Source organism: Peromyscus eremicus, chromosome 8a (assembly GCF_949786415.1).
Source record: "Peromyscus eremicus chromosome 8a, PerEre_H2_v1, whole genome shotgun sequence".
Lineage (NCBI taxonomy): Eukaryota > Metazoa > Chordata > Mammalia > Rodentia > Cricetidae > Peromyscus > Peromyscus eremicus.
The window spans coordinates 14,464,310-14,489,749 of NC_081423.1; the positions used below are offsets into that span (position 1 = coordinate 14,464,310).

Below are 25,440 nucleotides of genomic sequence, written 5' to 3' on the forward strand. Positions count from 1 at the left end.
ATAAATGAATAATTGGTTAAGAATATGGTCTTTGGAGCTATTCAGAATTATTCTGACTTGGCTCCTGGGTGTCATTTGCAGACCTTAAAGACATATAACAGTTTCTCTGAAACACAGTTCTTCAGTAGTTAAATTGTGATATGTCTACACCTGCATCATAAGATTCTCATGTTGTTAACTGAGATACAGTGTTTAAAAGTGCTGAGCATAATGCTTCTACTCCATGAGCACTCAGTAAACAACAGCTACTCATGATCCTTCATTGCTACCATCCATGATCCGGTCCTTGTACACACAGTGGTTAAAAACTAAAGGGCTTGCTGATTACTAGCTGATTGCTAGTAGAGTAGCTCTGGTTCTTTGCTTACCATATTCAGTCTATACAGCTTTACTTGCTGATATTACTAGTTATAGAAAGTCACTGTTTGTTCTCTGGGGGCTCTAACAAGGTCTCCTTCCTTGATTAATAACTACCAATGTCCACTCTCAGCATCCCTGACACTTTGGAGACACACTGGGTCTTTTTTATTGAAGTGCAATTATGCTTATTTTTTGCAAGTGTCCATTAAAGTGCCAAGTCACACACACCCTATATATGTTTTTACATATGGAATTTCACCCCATCTCCAAATCCTGTATCACACCAAGAAGGGAATCTAAACCAGGAAAACAGCATTTTCTGGTTTCCTATCATGTGACTATGCACTGTATTCTTTTTGATTCTATATTTTCAGCTTTCTTTCAATTATAGGATGAATAGCTCCTCTGAAATATTGTCAGTGTGTTTGTTCAGAGATAAACTGTAAGCATGTGGTTTTTTGTTTGTTTTCCTTTTAGAATAATATGTACTTTGATTTTTGCATGTTGTAGGAGACACTGGTTATTATTGTGTTTCTGAAAACTAATTTGTAGTAATTTCTTCTTCCGTTACGCTTGAATAATACAGTCTATAATGTGCAGACATGGCTTAAACTTTGAGCTAATTTGCATCTGTCTATATTAATGTTTTCCTTGAACAAGGCCTTAATATGTTCTTTTGTTCTTTTTAAAATAATTATGTTAAATATAAGAATGTGTCCTAATTTTGAAGGAAGTTTTTTTTCACTCTTCTACAATTAAAATAGTGGTAAAGAGATGCTGTTGTAAGATGATAACAGCTTCCTTAGTGGTTGTTAGTCTTCTGCATCAGTTGACTATGTCATGTGATCACAGCAAGCAGATGCAGAGACTGCAGGGGAGATGGCCGGATGTGGAAGCTGGAACCAGCAGTGTTGGCAAACTGGCAAGTGCTTCTGTTTTGCTAAGCACCTGCTTTTCTGTATTCAGCTGGCCTAAACCATCTGCTTTTAGATTCTCCCTACCTACTTCAGCCATTTTAGAACTTGAAATATCTTTAAAAGTAGTCCAAAATTGAAGAAAAATTTGTTTTTAAGTGTTCTGGTATCATAATAAGCTAGGAATCCATGCCACTCTTTCATGGCCTGTGCTTTGGGATATTCCAGTTTAATCCTTGAGAGAATAATTAGTTTTTAATTTAAGTGTAGTGTGTTTATTATGTGGGATAAAAATGTTTTCTCCCCTTTTGACTGCTTGTTCTCAGATAGCACAGTGTATTTGCCTGAGTAGATACTTGGTCACAGTGTAATACACTAAAAACAGTTATTGAATGTGAGTGATTTACATCTTCCTTCTCATTGACAAGGGGGAAGGGACAAAGAAAAGCATCACACAATTTGGCCAAAGATCCTAATTCTTTATAAACTTAATTACTTTCTAGATAGACCACTTTTATTCTCAATTTTAAAACTAGCATTTATAAAGTTTCTATTGTGTAATTGCTCCCATACTGGGCATTTTGTTCACAGTAATGGAATGCCTGCTTCAGCCTTCTGAAGATAGACATTATTGTCTTCATCTTGTAGATGATAAAATGATTTTCAGAGAAGTTGTAGAAATTGTTCCTGGGTCACACGTGAGATTAGAGACTTGAACTCTGTGGTTTCTCTGGCTTTTCTATACTGCTTGTCAAGATGTTTTCAAGTCCAAGACATGAGCTGGTATGTGGTAGAGAGTTTCTGTTCATGGTGTCAAAGACAGTGTATTTTACTTAGATGGGAATGAGCTCATTTCATTGGTTTGTGAAGCTCCTGGCTCCTTCCTGTCCCTTTGTCGTCTGTGTACATTTTAGATTTCTCACTGATGTTGAGAAATGGTTGGTACTTAGTCTTCTATGCTGCTTCTCTTTTGTTTAATTATTTAAGGAAGGAAAGGAACAAAGTGAGGCCTATTTCTGAACATTTATAGAACTTAACTTTCTTTGAATATGTATGTGTCACATATGTGTGTACTCATGCATAAGCGCTCATGGAAATCAGGGTAGGGTGTCTTCCACAATTAAGCACCACCTTGTATTTTGAGATAGGTTCTCTCACTGAACTTGGAGCTCACAGACAGCAAACTCAGGGATCCTCCTGTCTCTACCTCTCCAGTGCTGGGATTACGGGTCTGCACTGCTCTGTTCAGTTGGGAACAAACTCAGGTCCTCGTGCCTGCATAGCGAGCACTTCACCAGTTGAGCCCCTCCTGCTCCTGACCTTCTTGAGAGTGTGTCTACCACTGGTACCTGAGCCCCTTCCAACGAGAAGGAGCGTGTACACCACCTATGGTCAATAGGTGTCTGGTTTTAGTGTACTTTCAAAACTACAGTTCGAGTCAAGTGACTGTATGTTTACATGCTTTCAGACTTTTATTGCTGCCTAGAAAGTTAGCCTGTGCAGACCAGTCCCACAGATACCACAGAGAAAGATTCAGTTTGACTTAACTTCGAAGCAGTGCTAATAGATGCAGTCCATACTTACCTACAGCAAAGCACACATGGAAGTCAATATCATGATTGCCTTAGGTCTCTCTAGCCTGGAAAGCTGAATTCTTAAGAAGAGGAAGGTGTTTTATTATTGTATTTTTTTTTCCTTTGTTCAGGGACATTGGTAAGATGTGAGAATTTGGGGTTGGGGATTTAGCTCAGTGGTAGAGCACTGAGCTCAGTCCTCAGCTCCAAAAAAAATTAAAATTAAAAAAAAGATGTGAGAATTTTTCTGGAATATTTAAATTTGAGTCCTTAAATCTACATTAACTTTAGGAAAAAATACAAAGTTCTGTTTCCTATAGTGGACAGTAAAATTTATGGAGATAATTTTTTTCCAAAATAGTGGCACAAACTGAAAAAACAGGTTAGTAGTCTGTACACTAAAGACTCCTCAACTCTTTGAGAAAATATACAAATACACGGGCCACCTCTTCAACCTTTTGAAATTAAGAATTGTTGGTAGAGACTAGTTCGTTGGCACGTTAACAAGAGAGTATTGACTAGGTGAGCCATTGAACTGATGTGTCCTTAAGTAGTTAATGTACTGACTGCTACTTCTTGGCCTTTTACCTCTTAGCCTGTCTTGCATTTTCCCTGATTCTGAGAAAGAGAAAAATTGTCACAGTTTTCTCACTATGGTATTTCTTAACCCTACTCTTTTTAAGTACTACAACAAAGGAATTAAGAGTCCCATTTTAAGGCTGGGCAGCGGTGGCGCACGCCTTTAATCCCAGCACTCAGGAGGCAGAGCCAGGAGGATCACTGTGAGTTCGAGGCCAGCCTGGTCTACAGATTGAGATCCAGGACAGACACCAAAACTAAAAAAAAAAAGAGTCCCATTTTCACACTCAGTACCTGCTTTCAGAGCTTTGGACTTAGACTCAATTTGGTACATATTTAATTGAACTCTTTTGAGTAGATGAACTGCCCCAAGGAATGGGTAATGAAATGGAAGATACCCACAGTTCCAAAATGTGGAAAGTAGAAACTTAAATTGAAAATAAAAAGTTTTAAAAAAATTTTTGATGTCTGGAAAGGCCAGAATATTAAGGAAAAGGAGCACATGGTATCACAGACAGCAGAGAGTCCCAGAATTAAAATGATTGACCTCTGTCTATTATGTGCACTGTAGATAGATAAAACCACATTTTGATTTTAATTTTTCCCATTTAGAGAATTCCCTACTACATACTCCCATAACAGAAAAAAACAGTACTCTCTGTGAGTAATACGTTCCATAATCTAGTACACTCACTATGCAATTTTAGTCCCCAGTCTCACTTTCGTTAATCTGGTTTTTTCCATTTTGAACTTGGACCACATTGTTCTCTACACATACCATGCCCATTCAAGCATTCACACTTAACAGTTCTTACTGAGTCATATCTATTAAAACTCATTTAAATAATAATGATAAGTGCTAGCATTTGTTTATAGTTCATCCCATGCCAAACACTTCAATAACCTTTTACATCCACTAAATCACCCAAAGTGTTATTAACCCCAATTCTACAGAAAAGTACTTAGCTAAGAATACACAGGTAGGAAATGGCATCACAAGATTTAACCTCAGTTGCCATCAGTATGGCTCAACAAGTTAAGGGGCTCTCCGTGCAAGCCTGGCAACATGAGTTTGATTCCCTGAACCCATGTAAAGGTGAATGGAGAGAACAGACTCTTTAAGTTGCCCACTGACCTCTACACACACACACACACAACACAACACAACACACCATGGCACGGATGCCCACACACAACACACACACACAAGCACAGTAAAAATAATAAGAGATTTGACCTTAGCTCTGTCTGGCTCTCTAAATTCATTAGATGATGAGCTACCATTCCTGAACTTGTACCTTGAATATTTTATACTGTGTGTCTTCATTTTTTTTACTATGTTTAGGATTCTTGAGGACAAGAGCATAACTTGTGTATATCACTACAACTAGGACAAGGCTACATTATCAACTCCTTTCTTTGTGAGTGATTGAATCCAGATCAGGCAGGATGTGGTGTTCAGCATTTGAGTGGTGAGAAATTTTGTTTTGATCCTACTGTTTTGATTTTCTAAAATGGGCATTGCTGATTCTTCAGTGCTGTGTTAGCAGCTGGTAGGTTACACCAGCCAGTATTTAGTTTTTTAGAATTGTAACCTAGGGCTGGAGAGGTGGCTCAGAGGTTAAGAGTGCTGGCTGTTCTTCTAGAGGTCCTGAGTTCAATTCCCAGCAACCACATGGTACCTCACAACCATCTGTAATGAGAGCTGGCGCCCTCTTCTGGCGTACAGGCATATTGTATACATAATAAATAAATCTTTAAAAAAAAAAAAAAAGAATTGTAGCCTAGAAAAAGATTGTTATATTGGCCGACAGTGTTATTCTGGACAAGAAACCCGTTGCTTTTTGTCTTTTCTTTCATTATACATATACTTATATATTTAGTTGCTTATATTTAGTGTGCTAAGGAGCAACCATGATTTTGACTAGAGAGAGCTCGTCCTGCCATCACAGACTGGTACAGAACTTAAAACAAATAGGTAATTGTTACTCAGTGTGATGTGTTTCATAAGTGATGTGCAAAGCAGTGAGTACCTGTTGGAATACTCATAGATGTCGGGGAAGATTCCCTGAAGATGACTGAAGTTTTTTGTGGTGTTGTCACTCACCTGCACAATATAGACATGTAAGGAAGGGTTAGGAGCTGCATGCTGGAGCAGGTGGGACACTGCAGCTTCACACTTTCCACTTTGCCATTCACAGATGCAAATCCTAGTGTCAACTCAGTTCATATTGTTTATCAAATTAAGGAGGTTGACAGCAACTAACATCCATCTAAGAAGATAAGCTAAAGCAAGTGAATTCTCCCTCCTTCTCTCAATTGACACCAGAAGCATACACTGCTTCTGTTCTGTCACATAGGTGCTAAGCATAATTTAAGGTTGTTTTCCATGCACTGAATGAAATGGTACCCAATAGAAAGTTTACTTAGAATTTATGGTACTACAATAAGTGTAAGTGAACCTGATAAGTATTTTGTTCTTTCCCTTTGTCACTGAGAATATTAGTATTTATGATCAACTATAGTATAGGGAGTGATCATGATTTCAGCAAACACAAGCATTTACTATTAAAAAGAAGCAAAAACAAGGGTTAATGTACCAGGGTTTCCTTTGTGTGTCTGTGTGTGTACACACACATAGAGAAGTGTAGATGTAGTAGAATATCATTAGTAATGAGAGTAATGATTGCCTTTTAAATAGCATGATGAAATAAACTTCCTCCATTGAACTCTTTAAAAACACTTACCAGGCCAGTAAGATGGCTCAGCGGCTAAAAGAGCTTACCATGCAAGCCTGATGATGTGAGTTTCCAACCTCTGGAAGGTGCCCTCTTCCTCCTCACGTACATTATACCACTTGCACACCAGCTCTCACACATATTACGTGCACATACACAGTAATAAATAAAATTAAAAATTTACAAATCTTCTGCAAGGTCCTAATTATTAATTATAATAAATAGGTTGATTCAAAAGACAGAAAATGGAAAAACAAACTGCTACAGAACATGAACTTTAGTCATCTTGAAGAAGAGATGAAGTGGAAGTGAGTTGTTTATGCTTTGAAAATTGAAGGCAGTATTCATCATACATAATTAAACAAAGTTGAAATTTTGTAGGTATAGAACAAAAAAGCCACAGCTATTATAGCTATTACAGGAAATAGAGTGGATTAATAATAAAAAACAGTACATTACCTCATAACCATATTCTTATCATGAGATTAGAGGAGAAAAGCATTAAGCAAATACCCTTATTATTTTAACAATTTCATCCTAGAATTGGAGTATAGATATTCCCAAACTGATTTGTACACAGAAGAACCAGGGGTGGAGGGATGACTTATTTTTCACAAAATAAAGTTTTTTTTTTTTTTTTTTTTTTTTTTTTTGGGTTTTTCGAGACAGGGTTTCTCTGTGTAGCTTTGCGCCTTTCCTGGAACTCACTTGGTAGTCCAGGCTGGCCTCGAACTCACAGAGATCCGCCTGGCTCTGCCTCCCGAGTGCTGGGATTAAAGGCGTGCGCCACCACCGCCCGGCTACAAAATAAAGTTTTAATGGCAGTTTCTGTGGATATGTGAACATAATTCAAGATATATATGTTTATGAGAGAAGACAAAATGCACTTGATATGAACACGAAGTAACCACATGTCTATCTTTTTATAGATACAGTGTGTGTGTGAACCGAGTGGGCATTTTGTCTTAAATCCAGTAATCTCACTATTTCAAATTTATTTTAGGTAACTGCTGGGAGCTATAATTTTTAAAAGACTGCATTATCCTAGGAACAAAAATTAGAAAAAAGATACCTTCTTGGCTCTCAGTAACTCAGCAAAGTTTAAATTAATCCTAGTTAGAAAGCTTTAAATACCTTTGGTGAAAAAAATAATATTTTTAAGTTAATTTGGATGTGGTTTTAGAAATTACAAATAGCATGCATGTATGGGATTCATGGACAGCTTTTACTGCATGTTGTAGACGTTTTTGGATCACATTTTTCCTATCAGCTATTTGGTAAAAGTACACAATTTGCTAAGATGGTTAATAGGACACAAATATAGACATTTCATGTGCTGTACCATGTAAATGTAAACCTTTGTAGTTACATGTTTTTGTAGCAAGAGAATTGTTTTAAAAGGCATGTAATTTATTAGCTATCGGTAGCTGCTTTATTGCCTTGCCGCGCTGCAGTAATAAATAAAAGAAAGTGAACTGATTTTACAAATGGCACACAAGGTGCACATTTTGTGGGGGAAAAGTCTTTTTTTAAAGAATTGGCATTAAATCCTTTTTTTGTGATGACAAAGAGGCTAAGAGTGCAAACTGTATTTTCTGTTTATCGAAAACAGTCTTTTTTTCTCCGGGGCATTTTTTCCTATGATCATCAAGGGATTTCAAAAGCAATAAAGTGTGGAATCATTGTTCGACTTGAGCAGTATTAAAACTTAGGTTTTAATTTCAGTGAAGTAATAAGATTTGAACCTGTCTCACATTACAGCACTGTAAGGCATTTAGCAATTGTATTTTAAAGGAGGTTTTTAAAATGCAGCTCACTTGTAAGCTAACTGTCTTTCTATAATTAATAGTTTTTCTTCAGTCTAGGCTGTTGCAATCAGACCAAGAAATATCTGAGTTTTTAGTAACACATGGTAATTGTAAGTCTTAACTCCTAATTAGCCTAAATGTCTAATAATTTTCTGTTTGCTTCCAAAACTACTTTTTAAAAAAAAGAGTCATGTTTAAAGCTATAGTATGTCTTTGGGCTTTCAAAAATACGAATGTACGTGTGCATGTATATTTCTGTGAGCTTTTATAACAGAGCAAAATTATATGTTAGTTGATTCATTAATCAAGTATTTTATCCTTCAATATCATTTACTAGTTTTTGGTACCACCTCTCTCTCTCTCTCTCTCTCTCTCTCTCTCTCTCTCACACACACACACACACACACACACACACACACACACAAATTAAGTGCCAAATAAGGGTCTGTTTATAAAGCTAAATCCCAAGTAACAGTCTGGATTCTTCCATACATAACATTGAAACTCACAGTTATGTCTCAAAAAATACTTTAAAATATGAGCATTTCTATTAGATCAGTGTGAGAACATACTTGCTGATAAAAGATTGTATTTACCATTTTGAATTGCTATTGAAAATAATTGCCTCTACAAAAGGAAACATCTGTATGATGGCACATGGTTAAAGCTGCCATCAATTTTTAACATTTGAGGGTTGAGCTATGACCTTTTATGATGACTGTGAACAGTAACTGCCTCCATTAGCCATAAGTTTTGTTTCTTTATTTTAGTAGATGGCCTAGACTGTAAATATTAGAGAATCTAAAATAAATCAACATATTATCCTAAGGATACAAAATGTAAGAGCTATTTGTGGTTGGGAACCTTTGACAGATAGTTTGGATGAAGCAGATGATTGCCTGCCTAGCGTATCTGGTCTCCATTGCTATGCCTGCGGGCAGTTCAGTGCTATGGTTGTATATTGATGTCAGGGTTAGTACTGAGTGGCTAGCAGTGACAGATGTCTATAATTACAGGCAATGCTTCCAGTATTTCTGAAAAGCCAGCCTATGCTGAACAATTATCTTATTTCTGCCTTGCCAAAGAGCATGTTCCAATTGCTAGTATTAGCAGTGGTGGATATAGAGCTTCATCTGCTGCCTTGGGACAAATGTGGGAAAAGCACTTGGTTATAAAACATAAATGCAAAATATTTTTTCAACATTTTAAATTAGTTAAGTTCAGTGTTCCCTAATTTTTATCTTCCCATAATGTTTCTGTTGAAGGAGTCTTGAAATATAAAAACACATTTGGCATACTTATTGGGATTTTGTTTTCCCCTAGGCCTGTGTGGCTCCCCAGTGCCAGTATCCCTTGCTTTACTGAATAGATGTTAAGCAAGTTGGCTTTGAAACAAGTTCTCTGATGTAGATTGTGTGTTCTGATTGATTGCCATTACAAAATTGGAAATGCATTTCCATGGAAAATTTCTCAATCCCAGTAAGTTTAGTTGGAAACTTAATGACAAAATGATAAAATGATAGAAAATGCTAAACTTCCAGGCTGAAGTGGTGGCTCAGTGGTTAAGAGTGCTTGCTGTTCTTGCAGAAAGCCTGGTTCATTGCTCAGAACCCACAGGGTGGCTCTCAATTGTCTATACCTCCACTTCCAGGGGATCCAGTACCCTCTCTGCCTTATGGGATCTTGCATGCAGGTGGTGTCCATAAATTCACACATTCACTGACATGTACAAATAAAAAAATGATTTTTAAAAGAAACTGTTGAAATAAGCTAAGTACCTTAGTATACTGGTGGCTTTACATTTGCTAAGGATTGCAATTCTTTTTTGTTTGTTTTGTTTTTTGTTTTTGTTGGTGGTCATGTTTTTTGAGACAGTTTCTCTCTGTAGCCCTGGATGTCCTGGAACTCACTCTGTAGACCACACTGCCCCACCACTACTCAACAAGAATTGTGATTCTTAAATTCTGTTTTAATCTCTTATCCTCAAAGGTTTTAGTCTCTTGAACCCTTACTGTCATTTCCTGTCTCCAAGTTTTTGTGACTGCTTCCTTCCATTGCTCTTTCTCAGCCCACTTGGCTGATCATTAGAAATGTTTTCATTCTTTGTGTTACAAATGTGAGGGTGTTCGTTTTATTTGGGTATTTGCATTTATATGTATGGACCATAATGCCACATCTGCCAGGAGGTACAGCCGTCCAACACATTTCAAACTTCTTAAAGTTAGGCGCACTGTATAGTAACACAGTATTCTTGATGTAGGTTTTAAATTCTGGATTTTTAGTTATTATATAATGAGAAATGCCTAGGAAAAGTTTAAGAATGTAGGTTGGTTTTGGTTTTGGTTTTGGTTTTTCAAGGCAGGGTTTCCCTGTAGCTTTGGAGTCTGTCCTGGAACTCACTCTGTAGACCAGGTTGGTGTCGAACTCACAGAGATCCGCCTGTCTCTGCCACCTGAGTGCTAGGATTAAAGGCATGTGCCACTACCGACCGGTGAAAATATAGTTTGATCTTAAGTCATATTCCAACCTGTAGAGTTTCTCCTCGAAACTGAAACACTTGGCTGAAGTATTCATTTTTTTCATGTAGGTTTTTCTTAACTAGATATGATTATCATCACTTTACAGAACTAAAATTTCACAAAATCACCCTACTCTAAACCAATACAGTTTGTTCTCTTTTCTGTCACATTGCCTATCTGTAGAGATGGGGTTTAGGCATGATCCGTTTCAAAGTGTCCTAACAAAACCAACTTTGTGACTTTCATCCCCATGTTAATTATTTCCCAAGGGAATTTTATTTCTCCAACAACAGATTGAAGCAGTGGTCCTAGCTGGCCAGCAGTGACAAGAAAATGAAACTGGGTCCAGATGTTTATATAATCCATCCCAAAACAGGAAGCATACTCAGAACCCAGAGTGTGGCATAGAGATCACTATAATCTTATATGTAAGGCCATCCTTACTCTAGTGACTACTCCTTGGGCACCCTCACAAACTTAAGATAATTACAAACTTCTCGTTTTATTTTGGAATCCTTTGTGTGGATGTACTGAAAAAAAAATTGACAATTAGATGGATTCATTGATCTGAATTGGAAAGACTTCAATAATTTATTGGATGGGAAATATAAATCATTTACTTGTCTGGTGTGTTGAAAATTTATGGTAGAAGTAGGAAGTAGAAGTAGAAGTCTACAGTGTCTCATAAAATGAGGGTGAAGACTTCAGAACTGAGCACTCAGACCCTTCAGATAGATGTCATGGGCTGGCATTCTGCTTTCTTCCCATCTCCTCCCCATTACTTTTCTTGCCGATCCTACTAGTGCCCCATTTTTTGTTAGGTATTCAACCTTTCACCAGGTCCTTCTCCCCTGTAGCCATCCTTGTTTAACTATTCCTAAAACTCTTCACATAGAACTTAGAACATGCATCTGTTTTCCAGCATTTGATCCAAATACTTGATTAAGAGCAGTCATTACAGTAAGAATGGATAAGGACTACCCGACATAGAAGATTACAAGGAAAAGGGACAGTCCTCTCAGCACATGCCAGTAGTAGCCACAGCAGCTTATGCAGATGGGGGTGCTACTGTGTCAGGACTGTCCTGAATACTCTGTATTAATTTACCACTTCAGTCAGTCCTTTCACAGAGTCCAAGAATATTAGGTCCTACATACATCCTTATCCTATAGTTTTTTTAAGAAGCCAGGTTTAAAGGTTAATCAACTTACTTATTACAATCACTTTGTAGTTGGCTGAATCCCACAAGTCTTGAGCTTCAGAACCTATGTCCCAACCAGCCCTCTGGACTCCTACCTGATTAGTGATATTATTTTTAATTGTTTTAGATTTATTTATGTGTAGGGATGTTTTGCTTGCATGTATATTTGTGCATCCCATGCATGACTGGTGCCCTCAGAGGTCAGAAGAGTGGCTGAGATCCCCCACAACCGGAGTTAGGTGGATTTTAGCTACCATGTGTCCTGGGAACCAAAACCAGGTCCTCTGCAAAGAACAAGTGCTCTTAACCACTGAGCCATCTCTCCAGCCTCACATATTATTATTCATTACATTATTCTTTGTATTCTTATGTAGGTGAGGAATAGAGACTGTCAAAGAATAATTTAAATTATAGAATTAATTCATTAAATAAAAATGTTTTTGAGTGATTATCTGCAAAGCTAATAAGTAGTGAATTCTCAGTCAAAACCTCATGTGTTACATTGTGCATTATTGCTGTTTTCTCCTGGTTGAAATTACCTTAAAAAATATGTAGTCAGCAAATGTTGTCATTGTTGTTTTCTTATTGATGGAAGAGTATGTTTCCTGAGCACCTGTGTACTGTCTTGCTCCACCAATCAGGCTCTTGCGTGTTTGTGACTAAATTACAAGATAGAAAACTGGATAGAAACGGGATTTAGGCTGTTGCTGCAAATATTGCCTCCTCTGATTTAAAACCAGATATTAATATTTCAGGGAGTTGCTTTGAAGATAAAAGTTTTCATCAATTAGGCCAGTATATGAAAGCAATTGAAATGGGACAAAGAAACTTCTTAACTATGTGAAAAGAGCTAGCTAGAAATGTAGCTGAGTTCATATAGTACTTGCCTAGCATGATAAAGTCCTAGACTTGATCTCCTGGCACCGCATAACACCAGCCATGATAGTATATATCTATAATCCCAGCATGCTAGAAGTGGAGGCAGAAAGATCTGTTCATGTCTACTACATAGCAAGTTCAAGACCAGTTTTGGCCACATGAAACTCCATCTAAAAATAAAAAGAGCAGTAGAAAACTATGAATGTCACTGACAATTTTCATTCCTGGATTATTTTTTTCATTCCTTACCATGTTACAGATTCCTTCCCATCCAGAAAGGATAAAGAATTAACTATCTCTTAGAAGGTCAGAAGTTATAGAGGCTGGTTTTGGTTTTGGTTTTGGTTTCCAGACAGGGTTTCTCTGTGTAGGTTTGGAGCCTGTCCTGGAACTACTTTGTAGACCAGGCTGGCCTCAAACTCACAGAGATTCACCTAACTCTGCCTCTGCCTCCCAAGTGCTGGAATTAAAGGTGTGCGTCACCACACCCGGCAAAGTTATTTCTTTATTTCTGTTTTTATGTACATTGTTGTTTTGCCTGCATGTATGTCTGTGTGAGGGTGTTGGACCCTGGAGTTCTAGACAGTATGAACTGTCATGTGGGTGCTGGGGATTAAACCCAGATCCTCTGGAAGAGCAGTCCGTGAGTGCTTTTAACCACTGAGCCATCTCTCCAGCCCATCAGCAGTTTCTTTTTGTTTATTTGTTTGTTTGTTTTATTGTTTGTTTGTTTGTTTGTTTTGGTTTTTTGAGACAGAGTTTCTCTGTGTAGCTTTTGGAGCCTTTCCTGGAACTCACTCTGTAGCCCAGGCTGGCCTCGAACTCACAGAGATCCACCTGGCTCTGCCTCCCGAGTGCTGGGATTAAAGGCATGCGCCACCATCGCCCAGCCATCAGCAGTTTCTTGAGGCTGTTTTTTAATATAGGAAATGGAACATGGTTTCAGAAAGAGACTCCAGAAAGAAAAGCAGAAATAGAATCATGTAAATAAAACAAAAATGCTAAAAGTAGAGATTGCTTCTAAGTAATTGTCTTACACCCACTACAACTACAAGTAGACATGCTTTTATAGAGGGTTGGATAGATGTGTGTATACAAGAATTAGACTAAGTGCAGAAAACTCACCATGATTTACTTTCTTCTACATGACTACACAACTGAGTTTGTTGGTTTAAATGTGGTTTTGGCCATCAATTGATGACTTGGCTATTGACATTATTAGCTCCACATGTTTGCCTAGTATAACTAAGTGCCTCCTGGAAACTGACAGTATTAAATGATTCTCTAAATAGTTCTGCCATCATCATTTATTTGTTCCTTTTTTGGAGCTAGCCTTAAATAATTGGCTTTTGAATTCTTTTTTAATTATTATACTGCAGCAAACCCATCGTAATTCATATAGCCACATTCAGAGTTTGAAAATGACTTCACCATGCCACTAAAGTTTCAGAATGAAAATCAGTGTCACAAGAATATTTTAAGTGACAGCAATAAAGATTCTGAGCCATTTTCTTCCTGTACCTGAAATTAGGAAGGCTTAGTGCTCTTCTCTTGTCTCTTGACATTAGGTGGCAGGTCCATAAACTCTGTGCTTTTTAGGTTGTACGCCCGAAGAATGATGTTTCCAGAGTTCCAGAGAAGGCTTGGAAAATAGTTAAGGTGAGTTGAGCACCTGGTTACGGTGATGGTATCACCGGTCTTCATGCTTGTCTCACCGCAATCACTGAGATGGACACGTGCACACAGGGATAAGGGTGTGGGTGTGTTGCCTTGACTCCCTTCTTACATACTATGTAATACTAGGGTATGAGGCATAGAGCCAAGTGTTGTTCAGTAGTCAGCTAATTAGTAGGACTAACTAAAGACTAGCTAATGTGAAAGCAGTTTAGTTTCTTGATTATAACATTTTTGAACCCTGAGAGGGTAAGTTTTACTTACTACATTAAATGGTATCTGTTACTGGACAGTAACTAGCACACACCTGTGCCAGAATGTGTTTCTGGCTGACACCTTTAAGAAGCATGCAGAGTAAACAAAATCCTCAGCTTCCTAGTTCCTCACCTCTGCCTTTATCCTCCCACAAACTTTATACAGCAACTTTTTTGTTTTAAACCCTAATCATACCATCCTGTGCACTTGCTACAAGGCTTTGTTATAACACAGAATTATAAATAAACCCTTAAATATTTGTTCATAATGCTTCCTTCAATCCATGGTCTCAAACTTTCCAGCCAAGCCTTCTTCCTTTGCCATAACCTTGTTTGCATCTTTTTTCAGTGGGTTTGGAAAAATAATACCTAGGATTTTAGCGTGGTTTTATCCACAGAAGACTGGTGTAACAGAAGCTTGGCTCCAGACATGGAGTGAGTTGGCAGCCAGCAAGAGCAAAGCTGTGTCAGGACAAATGTCCACTCTTCATCTTCTCTCGTTGGCTTTCAGCTGGTTGCTCCACAGGAGTCTCTATGAGCCGTGTATCCTGTGACCAATAACTGGTGCACTCGACCCTGGTCCCTCTTGGCTAGGGACAGCCTGTCGGGAGGCATTAGGTTCATGCTGGTGAAGATCCTTAGTCAGTGGCTCCCTGAAGGAAAGTGAGGCAAATAGCCAGATTCTGTTGAACAGGTGGTAGTTAGACCTTAGCTCTGCTTGTGGGGGTGGGAAGGAAAGTGTCTCCAAAATCACCAGTCTTGCTGGTTTTCACACTACTCCTGTACTTCTCTGTCCAATAAACGGTTGTTTAGAAACGTGTCCAGAATTATCTCTGGCAGCATCTGGAGTTCTCTAACTTTTCTACCTTCCTTTAGCAGTCTGGATTTGGGCCCATGTCAGGAATGGAAACCCCACTGGGATGCAAGCAAAAGAGGAAACATGTTCTTAGCCATGCATCAGTGGAGGCCCCTACTGGGAGAGGGGATTATCACAAGCAGCAGGCAGCCCTGCACCCCAGCCTGCTGAGCTCCTGCTCTGCCGCAGGATGTGGAGCAAAGGAAGTGGGAGGCCAGAGTGGTTGCTCCAAGTTTCTTTACACAATAGGTTATTCAAGCAGATTGGGAATGCTTCTTAAGAGATTTGTTAGGTCTGTGTCCCCTTAACAAGATGGCCACCACAGATGGTGAGTTCAGATACTGTTTTTACAGTACAAATTGAAGATTCATATTATACTTCCATACTGGCTTGTCTTTGACTGAAATTCTGCCGACTAGGGCAAGCATATTGCTCAGCCATTTCCACTTAGTTTCCAACGTAAATTAAATTCTGCCAAAGGATTTTTTTTGTCTTAATTTCATTCCTATATTTAGTAATTTTTTTTTTTTACTTTAAATGCTGTGGAAAGGTTGGCTAAGATTAATACAGATCTATTCAACATCACAAAGCTTGTATATTTAATATGCAGCAATGACGTTTGTACCAATAATTCTCTTGCTATAATATTAACTTTATTACAGTGTTCCTGTTTTATTGTGCTTCAAATGTCAATGAAAGAACTCAATGTCCTTCCTTCCAAATGGTTCAGTTAAGTAATGAAATGTTGCATTAGTTCATTCTTCTCCACCTCAGTGTGCTACCAACACCTTCCATTTTTAACAGGATCCTCATATAGACAGCACTGAACTGACCACAAGACAAAAATAATGAAAATTGCTTGCTTACTCATACATAATGCACAGTTGCATGTCCAAGTCCCAAATTCTTTCCTGAGTAACATTAGCGCCTTTGTTGTAAGGCAACTGTCCTGTGTGGGGCACTGTCTCCATGTGGGTGCTTTTTGAGCCAGGTTTTTTAAAGTTACAAGTCAAAGCCTTAACTGACAAGTCACTACAGTAAATTAAGATAGTGCTTTAAAATTCAGTTGGAGATGAGTTATGTTACCAATTTTATATTCTTTGATGTAAGTTTGTGAGAATAAACTTTTTTGTTTGTGGTTTGAAGGTCTGTCACCTATGGCAGAAGTCTTTGCTGTTGATTTCCACTGCACTGCCAATTTTATGCATTGAGCTTGTGCACAGTGTGCTAAAGCCTTTGAGAAGTTATAACATCTTAAACATCTATAGAGAGCCTACGGGTATTAACTTGCTGTAATTTTCTGAAAATTCATTATCCAGAAATCTTAATTCATTATAACAGCTCTTATGAAAACCTACAGAACTGGGTTTCTCTTATTCTCATATTTGCACACAATGAGAGATTCGGTGTTTCTAATTTGTTTCATGTGGTGCTTCTGAGTACATCTCACAGAGGGCTGTTATTGAATCTCTGTGACTGTCATTATATCCATCAACCTCTAGGAACTAACATTCTGGGTTTCCCAGTTCTGTAATCTACTTCAGATGTAAGAATTGACATAATTAGCTTCTCACAAGTTATAACCAGAATGCAGCAGATACCTAATGCCAAGTATCAGCTTGGGGGTGGGGGGCAGTTTAAAAATTAGCACAGGATTTACTTTCATTCTTTATTAAATTTAGAGCCAAACATTTTGTTGCTATTTTTATGTTAATTCCCTTCTCTGTTTGTCTTATTTGACTCCTTTTAAAAACTATACATAAGAACATTGAGGAAATGAGAAAAATGGAAAGATAATTGAAGCTGTCTACCTATAAATGCACAGGCAACATCTGTCATTAGATGAGTTCAGAAGATGGAGAGTACATTGTGCCACTGACGTTGTCTATTCACATACAAACACTTTTTCCTGAAATTGAAAAGAACCTTCTTCATAGTAAAATAACAAGGATTTATTAAGATGATTATTTTAGAAACATGTATTCTCAAGCTGTAATGACAATTTCTGATATTTATTGAAATTCCATATATTTCGTGAGCTGTTGTAATGTGTCAGAGGTAAAATGGTACCTTGTAGCTTCTAAGGCAGCAGCTGTTTAGAAGTAGAGGGAGTTGGTGTGCAGGAGGCTGTGCCTGTAGAGATGGTACAGGCAGCAGGTTCAGTTCCCAGTGCCACAAAAAGAAAGGAAAGGAAGAAGAGAGAATTGATGGCTCTGGGTAACTCAATGTTAGATGGTCTTTAAATACAAAACCCAGAACTAGATATTGGGGTAAATGCTGAATGATCGGAGAGACAAGCTACAGCCACCAACTCTTACCACACCAACTCCTCAGCCTGAAAAAGCCCCAGCCAAAAGGACTTCAGCCAAAAAAGCCTATAGTTCCTGACTCCTCACACCTTGTATACCTTTCTCCACCCAGCCTTCACTCCTGGGATTAAAGCCATGTGTGCTTGCCAGTACTGGGATTAAAGGTGTGTGCCACCACTGCCTGGCTCTGTTTTCTCCTAGACTGAGTCAATCTCATGTAGTCCAGGGGGGGCTTTGAACTCAAAGAGATCCAGACATATCTCTGCCTCCCGAGTGCTAGGATTAAAGGTGTGTGCCTCCACTGCCTGGCATGTATGTTTAATCTAGTGGCTTATTCTGTTCTCTGATCTTCAGGCAAATTTTATTAGGGTACACAATATGTCACCACAGTTCTATGTCATGAAATATTGACATAATTGTTTTACCCCCTTAACAAAGGCAATTTCTGTGACTAGAATGTGTTAATTGGTTCAACACATACATAAAGATTTCAGAATTACTAATGAAAATTTCAAAGGTTTATGGTCTTGATGGTTATCTTTATGCTGTTAAAATCTCCATGAAGGATTTGGATCCCCAAAACTCACATAAAAGCAAGCAGGCAGGATAATTCTAGTGCTCCAGAGCAGGAGATAGACAATCCCCAGGACAAGCTGGCTAGCAAAGAGACCCTTTCTCAATAAATGAAGTAGAGTATGATCAAGGAAGACAGTGATGTCACTTTCCAGTCTCTGCACAATCTTAGTTATGCAATTACATGCATGCGTGTGCACGCGCGCACACACACACACACACACACACACACACACACGTGTGTGCGCGCACACACGCATCTCCAAGAGAAATACATCTTCCCTTTCTGTTACTTTTGATGTGTAAGGCCTTCTTTTGCAAAGAGTATTATTAGCTGAGCATTCCAGAATCTGCTAAGCAGAAAGGCCTATGAAAAGGGATAGTGGGAAGTAACATTTATAAAGTAACTGCCAAGTGCCAAGGTGTTTGATAGAGGATTATCATTCAGTCATCCCTAAAACCTATTAAATAATGTAAGTATTTTTTTAAAGAGCCTCATAAAAAAAAAAAAAAAAAAAAGGAGGAGGAGAAGAATTCCGATCCAAATGTCTTTGGAACCAAAGCCTATTCTTTCTTTTGCTAAGTTCAAGACCATGTTCTAAGCACTGATGTGCTATTGGTTTCTTTTTACTCTTTACTCTTTTGGGAGGCCCACCACCCAGCTCCCAAATAGATACACAGAGGCTTATTCTTATTTATAAATTGCCCAGCCTTAGCTTGGCTTGTTTCTTGCCAGCTTTGCTTAACCTAAATTATCCCATCTACCTTTTGCCTCTGGGCTTTTTCCTTTTCTTACTTCTGTATATCTTACTTTCACTCTTACTCCATGGCTGGCTGAGTGACTGGCCCCTTCTTTTCTTATTCCTTGGATCTTTCTTGCTTTTCTTCTTCTATTTATTCTCTCTGCCTACCAGGCCTTCCTATCCTTTCTCTTGCCTTGTCGTTGGCCATTCATCTCCTTAATGGACCAATCAGGTGTTTTAGACAGGCAAAATATCACAGCTTCACAGAGTTAAACAAATGCAACATAAAAGAATGCAACACATCTTTGCATCATTAAAACAAATGTTCCATAGCATAAACAAATGTAACACGTCTTAAAATAAAATTCTACAACACTACTGAACAGACATTTCCCCTCCCCTCAAAGAGCACAAGCTTAAATAGTGGGTGAAACTTTTATTCACATGAAAAGCTGACACTACTAGGTCATACTTAGTATATGATATTATAAGTATCTATAATAGACTTGAAACATTGGATGCTCCCAAATTTCCAAAGAAGAAAGTTCTTCTTACCTAATCTTGGAGAAAGCTTTCTCCAGGAAATAGTTTTGCTGTTTACAACACAGCAAAAGTTTGCCAGTTCTCACATGCTTAGTGAATAGGGTTTTAAATACAAGATCCTGTTTCAAAAAGATAAAGTAGAATTGGCAAAACTATACATTTGACCATTGAAAAGCATGAGTAAAGTGGTGGGCATAGTGGACATAAAAGATAGTGTTAGCTCTGCTCTCAAGTGGAAAACAGGAGGGCTGAAGCAGGCAAATACTTGTTTTCAGTGTATATGTCCCTGACAGCGTAAAACACAAAACCAAAGGCATGACTGTGTGTTCATTGTCATTGTATTATCCAGCCTTGGAAGAGCAACTGGTGACTTGGTCTTTCTCCTTTGGCAGCAGTGGTGGAGTTTTGAAGTAGACTTTCTATGTAATCCCAGTTAGCCTCCAACTCAAAATCCTTAAATCTATTTCTTGACAGCTGGGATTAGAGGCATTCACTACTTTGCCTGACCTTAATCTCTTTTTATTTGATATTTACATGTGTCTCATTAGAACCAAATTATCTTACTAGCTTCTGAAATCAAGGTAAGTCTTCTGTGTGCTGAAGGCAGCCTTTTTCTCTTCCAACTCCATTCTTCCTGAAAAGGAATTTTATGATGTGGTTCCTTCTTGCTATCATAAAATGTTTTGGTAAAATTAATTTTTAAAATTATTTTGAAATGATAAAAGTTGCAGAAAGTATTCAGAACTCTGAATATTATGTTAGAATTGTTTTCAGTAGAAATCTTTTATTGACTTGTGCTTTGTGATAAATAGCTTCATAGAAATTCCCCAGTGGGCAAGTTATCTCTTACCTCTTAAATAGTCTGTATCTATCACATTATTAAATTCTAAATGTTAGAGGATATTTTTATATTATCTCCATGTTTTCCAAATGGCACGAGACCTTGAAAAATGTGAAACAGTCTTTTAAAAGAAATGCTGTAATCATACATTGATTTTAAATGACCCTGTCACACGTGAAAACAAATCAGATTGTTGCTCTTAATGAGCTTTTCAATTTACTATTCAGTAGATCAGATAAGTGGATTTAAGAGGTAATGATCCCGCTTAGTACTCAAGCTTGACTGTCAGATCCTGGTAGTGGAGAGCAGTCCCTGAGGACAGAAGTGTTGACACAGCTCTAGACAGGATAATGGGGCTCAGAGCTAATGGATGCTAAAAGGAGGGGTGCGAGTTCCAAGGAGGACTGTGGGTTAGAGCGCTGCCTGTGCCAGTGTGGACTGTTTGCTCCTGCCCGTGATTGCTGCAGAGCTGAGGCTTTGAGAAACTGTTTTGACAGCAGAGCACAACAGACCTGCCTGCCTAGCAAACTCACAACAGGAAGACTCCTGGCGGGAACCTCGGTTTTCAAAGATACAGTTCAGTTACTAGGTTTTCACCGTGGCATAGTGAAAATAAAAGTTAGGTTAGTTCTCAGTTTTGCCAAGAAGTAGCATTTATAAAGTCTTGGAATGTAAAATTTCCTTTTACAGAAGTACAGAGTAGTCATCTTATGTTCAAAACAAGAAAATTAACTAGGAGTTAACAGAAAGGAGGAGGATGTGATGAAAATACACCAAGAATGGGCTGCTTGAGATAACACCATATCCCTTCCAAAAACCCAGGTGTCACTCAGCTACATCTTCCAGCAGTGTTCAGTGCATTTATGGCACATTTTCTTGTGAACTCAGGAGGGAAAATGAGCGCTTTGGCCTGGAGTGGAGCTCATTTTAAATAGCTTCATTCATGTTTTCATCCTTGGTAAGCACTGGTGCCTTTAAGATTCCAGTCAGGGTGAAGAACACAGGTGCGCCCCTGCAGAGTGGTGAGCAGAAAAGCACAGACAGCAGGGAACCGGGACCACTGTTGTCTGCTTTCACAAATTAGTCTTACATACAGGAGCGCACTAGACAATCACAGATTCAAGTAACAATCCAGCTACTCTCTAGAATACTTTTCTCTCTTCTTTTTTGCCCACAGAATTCAATATATCGTGAAAGGAAGGAGGCATATTTCATTGTTTGATTACTCACATTGTAATCCAGTCTCCATAGGTCCACCCATTGCTTTTTCTATTATATATTAAGTACACTTGTCTTAGTTGCTGAGACAAAGAATAAGGTATAATAAGGCATAATATCAGCCCTCATGGATATTCCAGCATTGTGGGAGACTTGGACAACTAAACATTACGATGTGAAAGGACCATGATGGAAGAACAGAGCAGATATGGGGGAATATACAGGAAAATGCAGCTCACCCTGCCTGGGAGGGCTAATAAGGCCTTGGGAAGGTGGCTTTTGAATGATGGGATGGGGAAAGGCTGATGCTGAGCCAAAGAAATCCTACAGATTACTCAGATCTTCAGTGCTTAGGCTTGAGAGAAATGGTGGAAAATGGGGAGTACTGGGGGCCAGGGTATGAAAGAATTGAACACCAAAAGTCATTTATGTCAGATTTTCCAAGAGGACTGATTTGAATCTTCCTGGCTGTGGTATGTAAATTCTACATACTGCTCTTCCTTTGAGCCTTCTTTGTGGTTACAGGCTTCTGATTGAGACCATTGTGATAACTAAGATTTTTAGGCTCTCTTTCTCTCCTGCCACAAGTATCTTAGGACCCTTAGTGATCATAGCAGCTTTTGCATAATCATTGGAATACTGTCCTGGGGACTCTGTAGTCAACAGAAGAGACAATGGAAAATTAAATAATAGTTTTCTTTTTTCCCTCTCTGCCCCTCCCTCTCCTTCCCACCATTCTGCTCCTTTCCTACTCTCTCCCTCTACAGCCACCCCTTCCTTTTCTCCCTGTACACTTGTCAGTTACCCTGCTAGCCTATGGAAGAGGCTTCCAGACTAGAACTCAGGTTGAAAATCTGTAACACAAGGTTCTGATTAGTATAATCCTCAAAACTCAAATACAATACTTCTGCACTCCTCTCCTGTGTGACCCCTTTAACTCTGAATGATTTGTCTTATTGTGACCTGTAGCAGTATATAAGCTAGTGTGTAAATAAAGCTAAGTTGCCATACTTAGTAAATAAACAGATTACAGAAGGTGAGACCCATAATCACTGGGGATAAATGACAGAAGAGAGATCCCATGCACTTGGTGTCTGGCAGGGACAACCTGGAATCCCATCAGAGCATAGTGGGTGTAGAGGTTTTAACTACTCTCAGCTTTGCCAGGCTACCAGGGAATGTTCCATTGGCTGCTGGTGGTATTTCCCCACTTGAAGTGGGATTGTGTGTTCAAACGCACAGTGTGCCTGAGTTTGAGACAGAAATGTCATACCCAAACTCTGCAACCAGCTCTGCCCACTTAGAAGACCTGTCTCTGTGTCTCTCTAAGCTAGAGAGCATTACAGGGGGTGTTTATAGCTTATATATAGTCTCATGGTTTTCTAAAAATACTTTTATAATCACCTTGTTGCATTATCTTGAATTTTATTGATACTTTGCTGAAATCTAGAGTAGGTAGAAAGTTTAGATTCTTTTTGAACATTGTTTTTCAGTCTTTTCCATGCCTATTCCCACCTTCAAGAAAAGAGGTGGCTCCCAACTTTGAGGACAAAGTATGTGGTGTGATAGGTGAAGAATGAGTGTGGGTCTGTTTGTGTAAGTATATATACATCCCAAAGGAGAAGTGCTTCCTGTGTGGAAAGTTAATGCAGTCTAGGGTGGTAATGTTTTAATTTCATTAGCTCTGTGTTCGCTCCCTGTTTTCAGTGTGGATGCAGCAGATCTTTAGACTTTTAATTTTAGACTTGTTAGCTTGAGTAGTCTTTTGAAATTGCCTATGAATGATAAAGCTTTTAACACTTTTTTGCAGGTGTACGCCCGTATGTCGGAAGTCTTAGGAATAACAGATGACAACCATATTCTAGAAACATTCATGACAAAAATGTGAGTATCTGTTTTGGTTTTTAATTTTCTTCTGTTTTAAGTCACATATCATCTTACTGTATTTGAATCTCTTAACGATACTAATTTTTAAACAAAATTTTGGCATTAAATTTTAGTGTGTACATTGTTCTTCATTGAAGCTTACTTCAAATACTTAAAACTCACAATCTAAAGGTCATTATCATTTGTCAGGAAGTCCACGTGGTTATAGTATACAATATCAGATCACTGTCCTAAAAAGATTTACAGATACTGACTTTACAGTTCAGTTGGGCAGAATTTTGTTTTTAACTTATAACTACCTATAACCTTATAACCCTACCTCAAAAGACCAATGACCAAAGAACAATTGCAAACTATAGTTATAATCACCTTAAAATAGAACATCCATTGGCTCCAGCAGAGATGTGTTTATAGAGCTGAATGGTTTGTCCTCACAAACACACCATTGCATGTTGAACCGACATTGGTGTGCTTCTGATTGCATACTGTGTGTCTCACAGATAACACTGTCTTGCTTGCAGGACAAAGCTGGGTCAACACCAGGACCATAAGTCAGTTTTGGAGTCACCAGATGATGATTCATTTGGGGCAAGAACTGGCTCACCTTCATTTGACTTCCTTTGTGATAATAATTCCTCTTTTCATTCTGTTTGGCTTGATTCTAAATTTAATGTTTCTCCTCTGAAACACTTAACATTATAGGCTGGCTAACTTAGAGAATTATTTACAGAACTATTTTAAACTTAAAGAATTCTATGCCAATGTTCACTGTAAATTGACCATATAAAAGATAAAAGTTTAAATGTGCTATTAAAATTTTTAAAAAATTCTGTTGAAATTTGAACATGCTTTTTATTTTGTCATTGAAGTCATCTAACTTACATAAAATATTTGTGTGTTTCTGTGGTTCTCCTTATGCAGGCAGCTATCTAACAATTTAAAACTTTTTTCATATTTAGTGTTACAAACCTTAAGTATTGGGGAAGATGTGAGCCTGTAATTTCAAGGACTCTTCAGTTCCTAAATGACCTTTCAGTTGGATATCCTTTTCATTGTATATGTGATATACTAACCCAGCAGGTGCATTTATGTGACCAAATATTTTTCCCTGCTTCTAATTTCCAAAATTTTACAATAAAAAGTCTAATCTGTTAGCCTTACCTGTAAATGTGTTTATAATAACTGTGCTATGAAGCATTTTCAATCATAACTGAGCTTATATGAATATATATATATGTATATGTATATATTCCTAACTGGCTAGTTTTGTTTATATTAATCTAGGCTAATAATGCTTACATAATAAAGTATGCAGCACTCATGTATTTCAGCTCATAGTTGTTCATAATTTTCAGAAATTCTTTTTCTGAAAGAAAGCATGTAACTAGCTTGAAGAAGGTCAGATGTTCCTGGGTCCCTCAGTAAGAGCCTCGTGAGCATCGGCCAGTATGGCTTGCACAAGTCGAGACACACAAAAGAGTAACAGAAAGAAGGTCACTGGCTTTTAGCCACTCTTTGATTGTCAGCCTCCTCACCAGGTCATAGTCACACCTACTCATGTCAAGAGTTCCTGTTACACATTAAATGGTTACATATTTGTCTCTAGAAATCTTTTAAAATTTGAAGCCAGAAATCATTTTTACTAGACATCTATAATATTTTATCAATGAGAGCTGGATTGTAGATTGTTGCTTATATGTTGTTAGCTGTAAGATACATAGATGTTGTGAAAAATAAATAAATGTTGGTTTAGTTAACCCATAAGATTAGCTGATATTTTAATATAAGAACAAATTCTGAAAATGGTTGGCTTTGGATGGAAACCTTTAATGCAGTTTCATTCCAAGAATACGCTTGTATTAGTTAAGTTTAAGATTGTGTTCCTCCGTAAACCATAAAAGATTTCCAAAGTATTAGACACCCACTTTTGTGCTGGAATTTAATATGCAACTTTTTATTGGAAAATAATC

General features: G+C 38.0%; 1 protein-coding gene across 2 annotated transcripts in view; it reads left to right on the top strand.

Annotated features, from left to right (window-relative positions):
- Ranbp17 (RAN binding protein 17) overlaps window positions 1–25,440 on the top strand; it is a 321,777-nt gene that overhangs the window by 188,403 nt on the left and 107,934 nt on the right. The window contains exons 15-17 of one of the 2 annotated variants that reach the window (XM_059270225.1): window positions 14,172–14,231; window positions 23,394–23,467; window positions 24,430–24,510. In XM_059270225.1, coding sequence (XP_059126208.1) covers window positions 14,172–14,231; window positions 23,394–23,467; window positions 24,430–24,510 — 215 coding nt within the window. The remainder of the gene's footprint in view (window positions 1–14,171; window positions 14,232–23,393; window positions 23,468–24,429; window positions 24,511–25,440) is intronic. The other variant, XM_059270226.1, reaches the window with a different exon arrangement.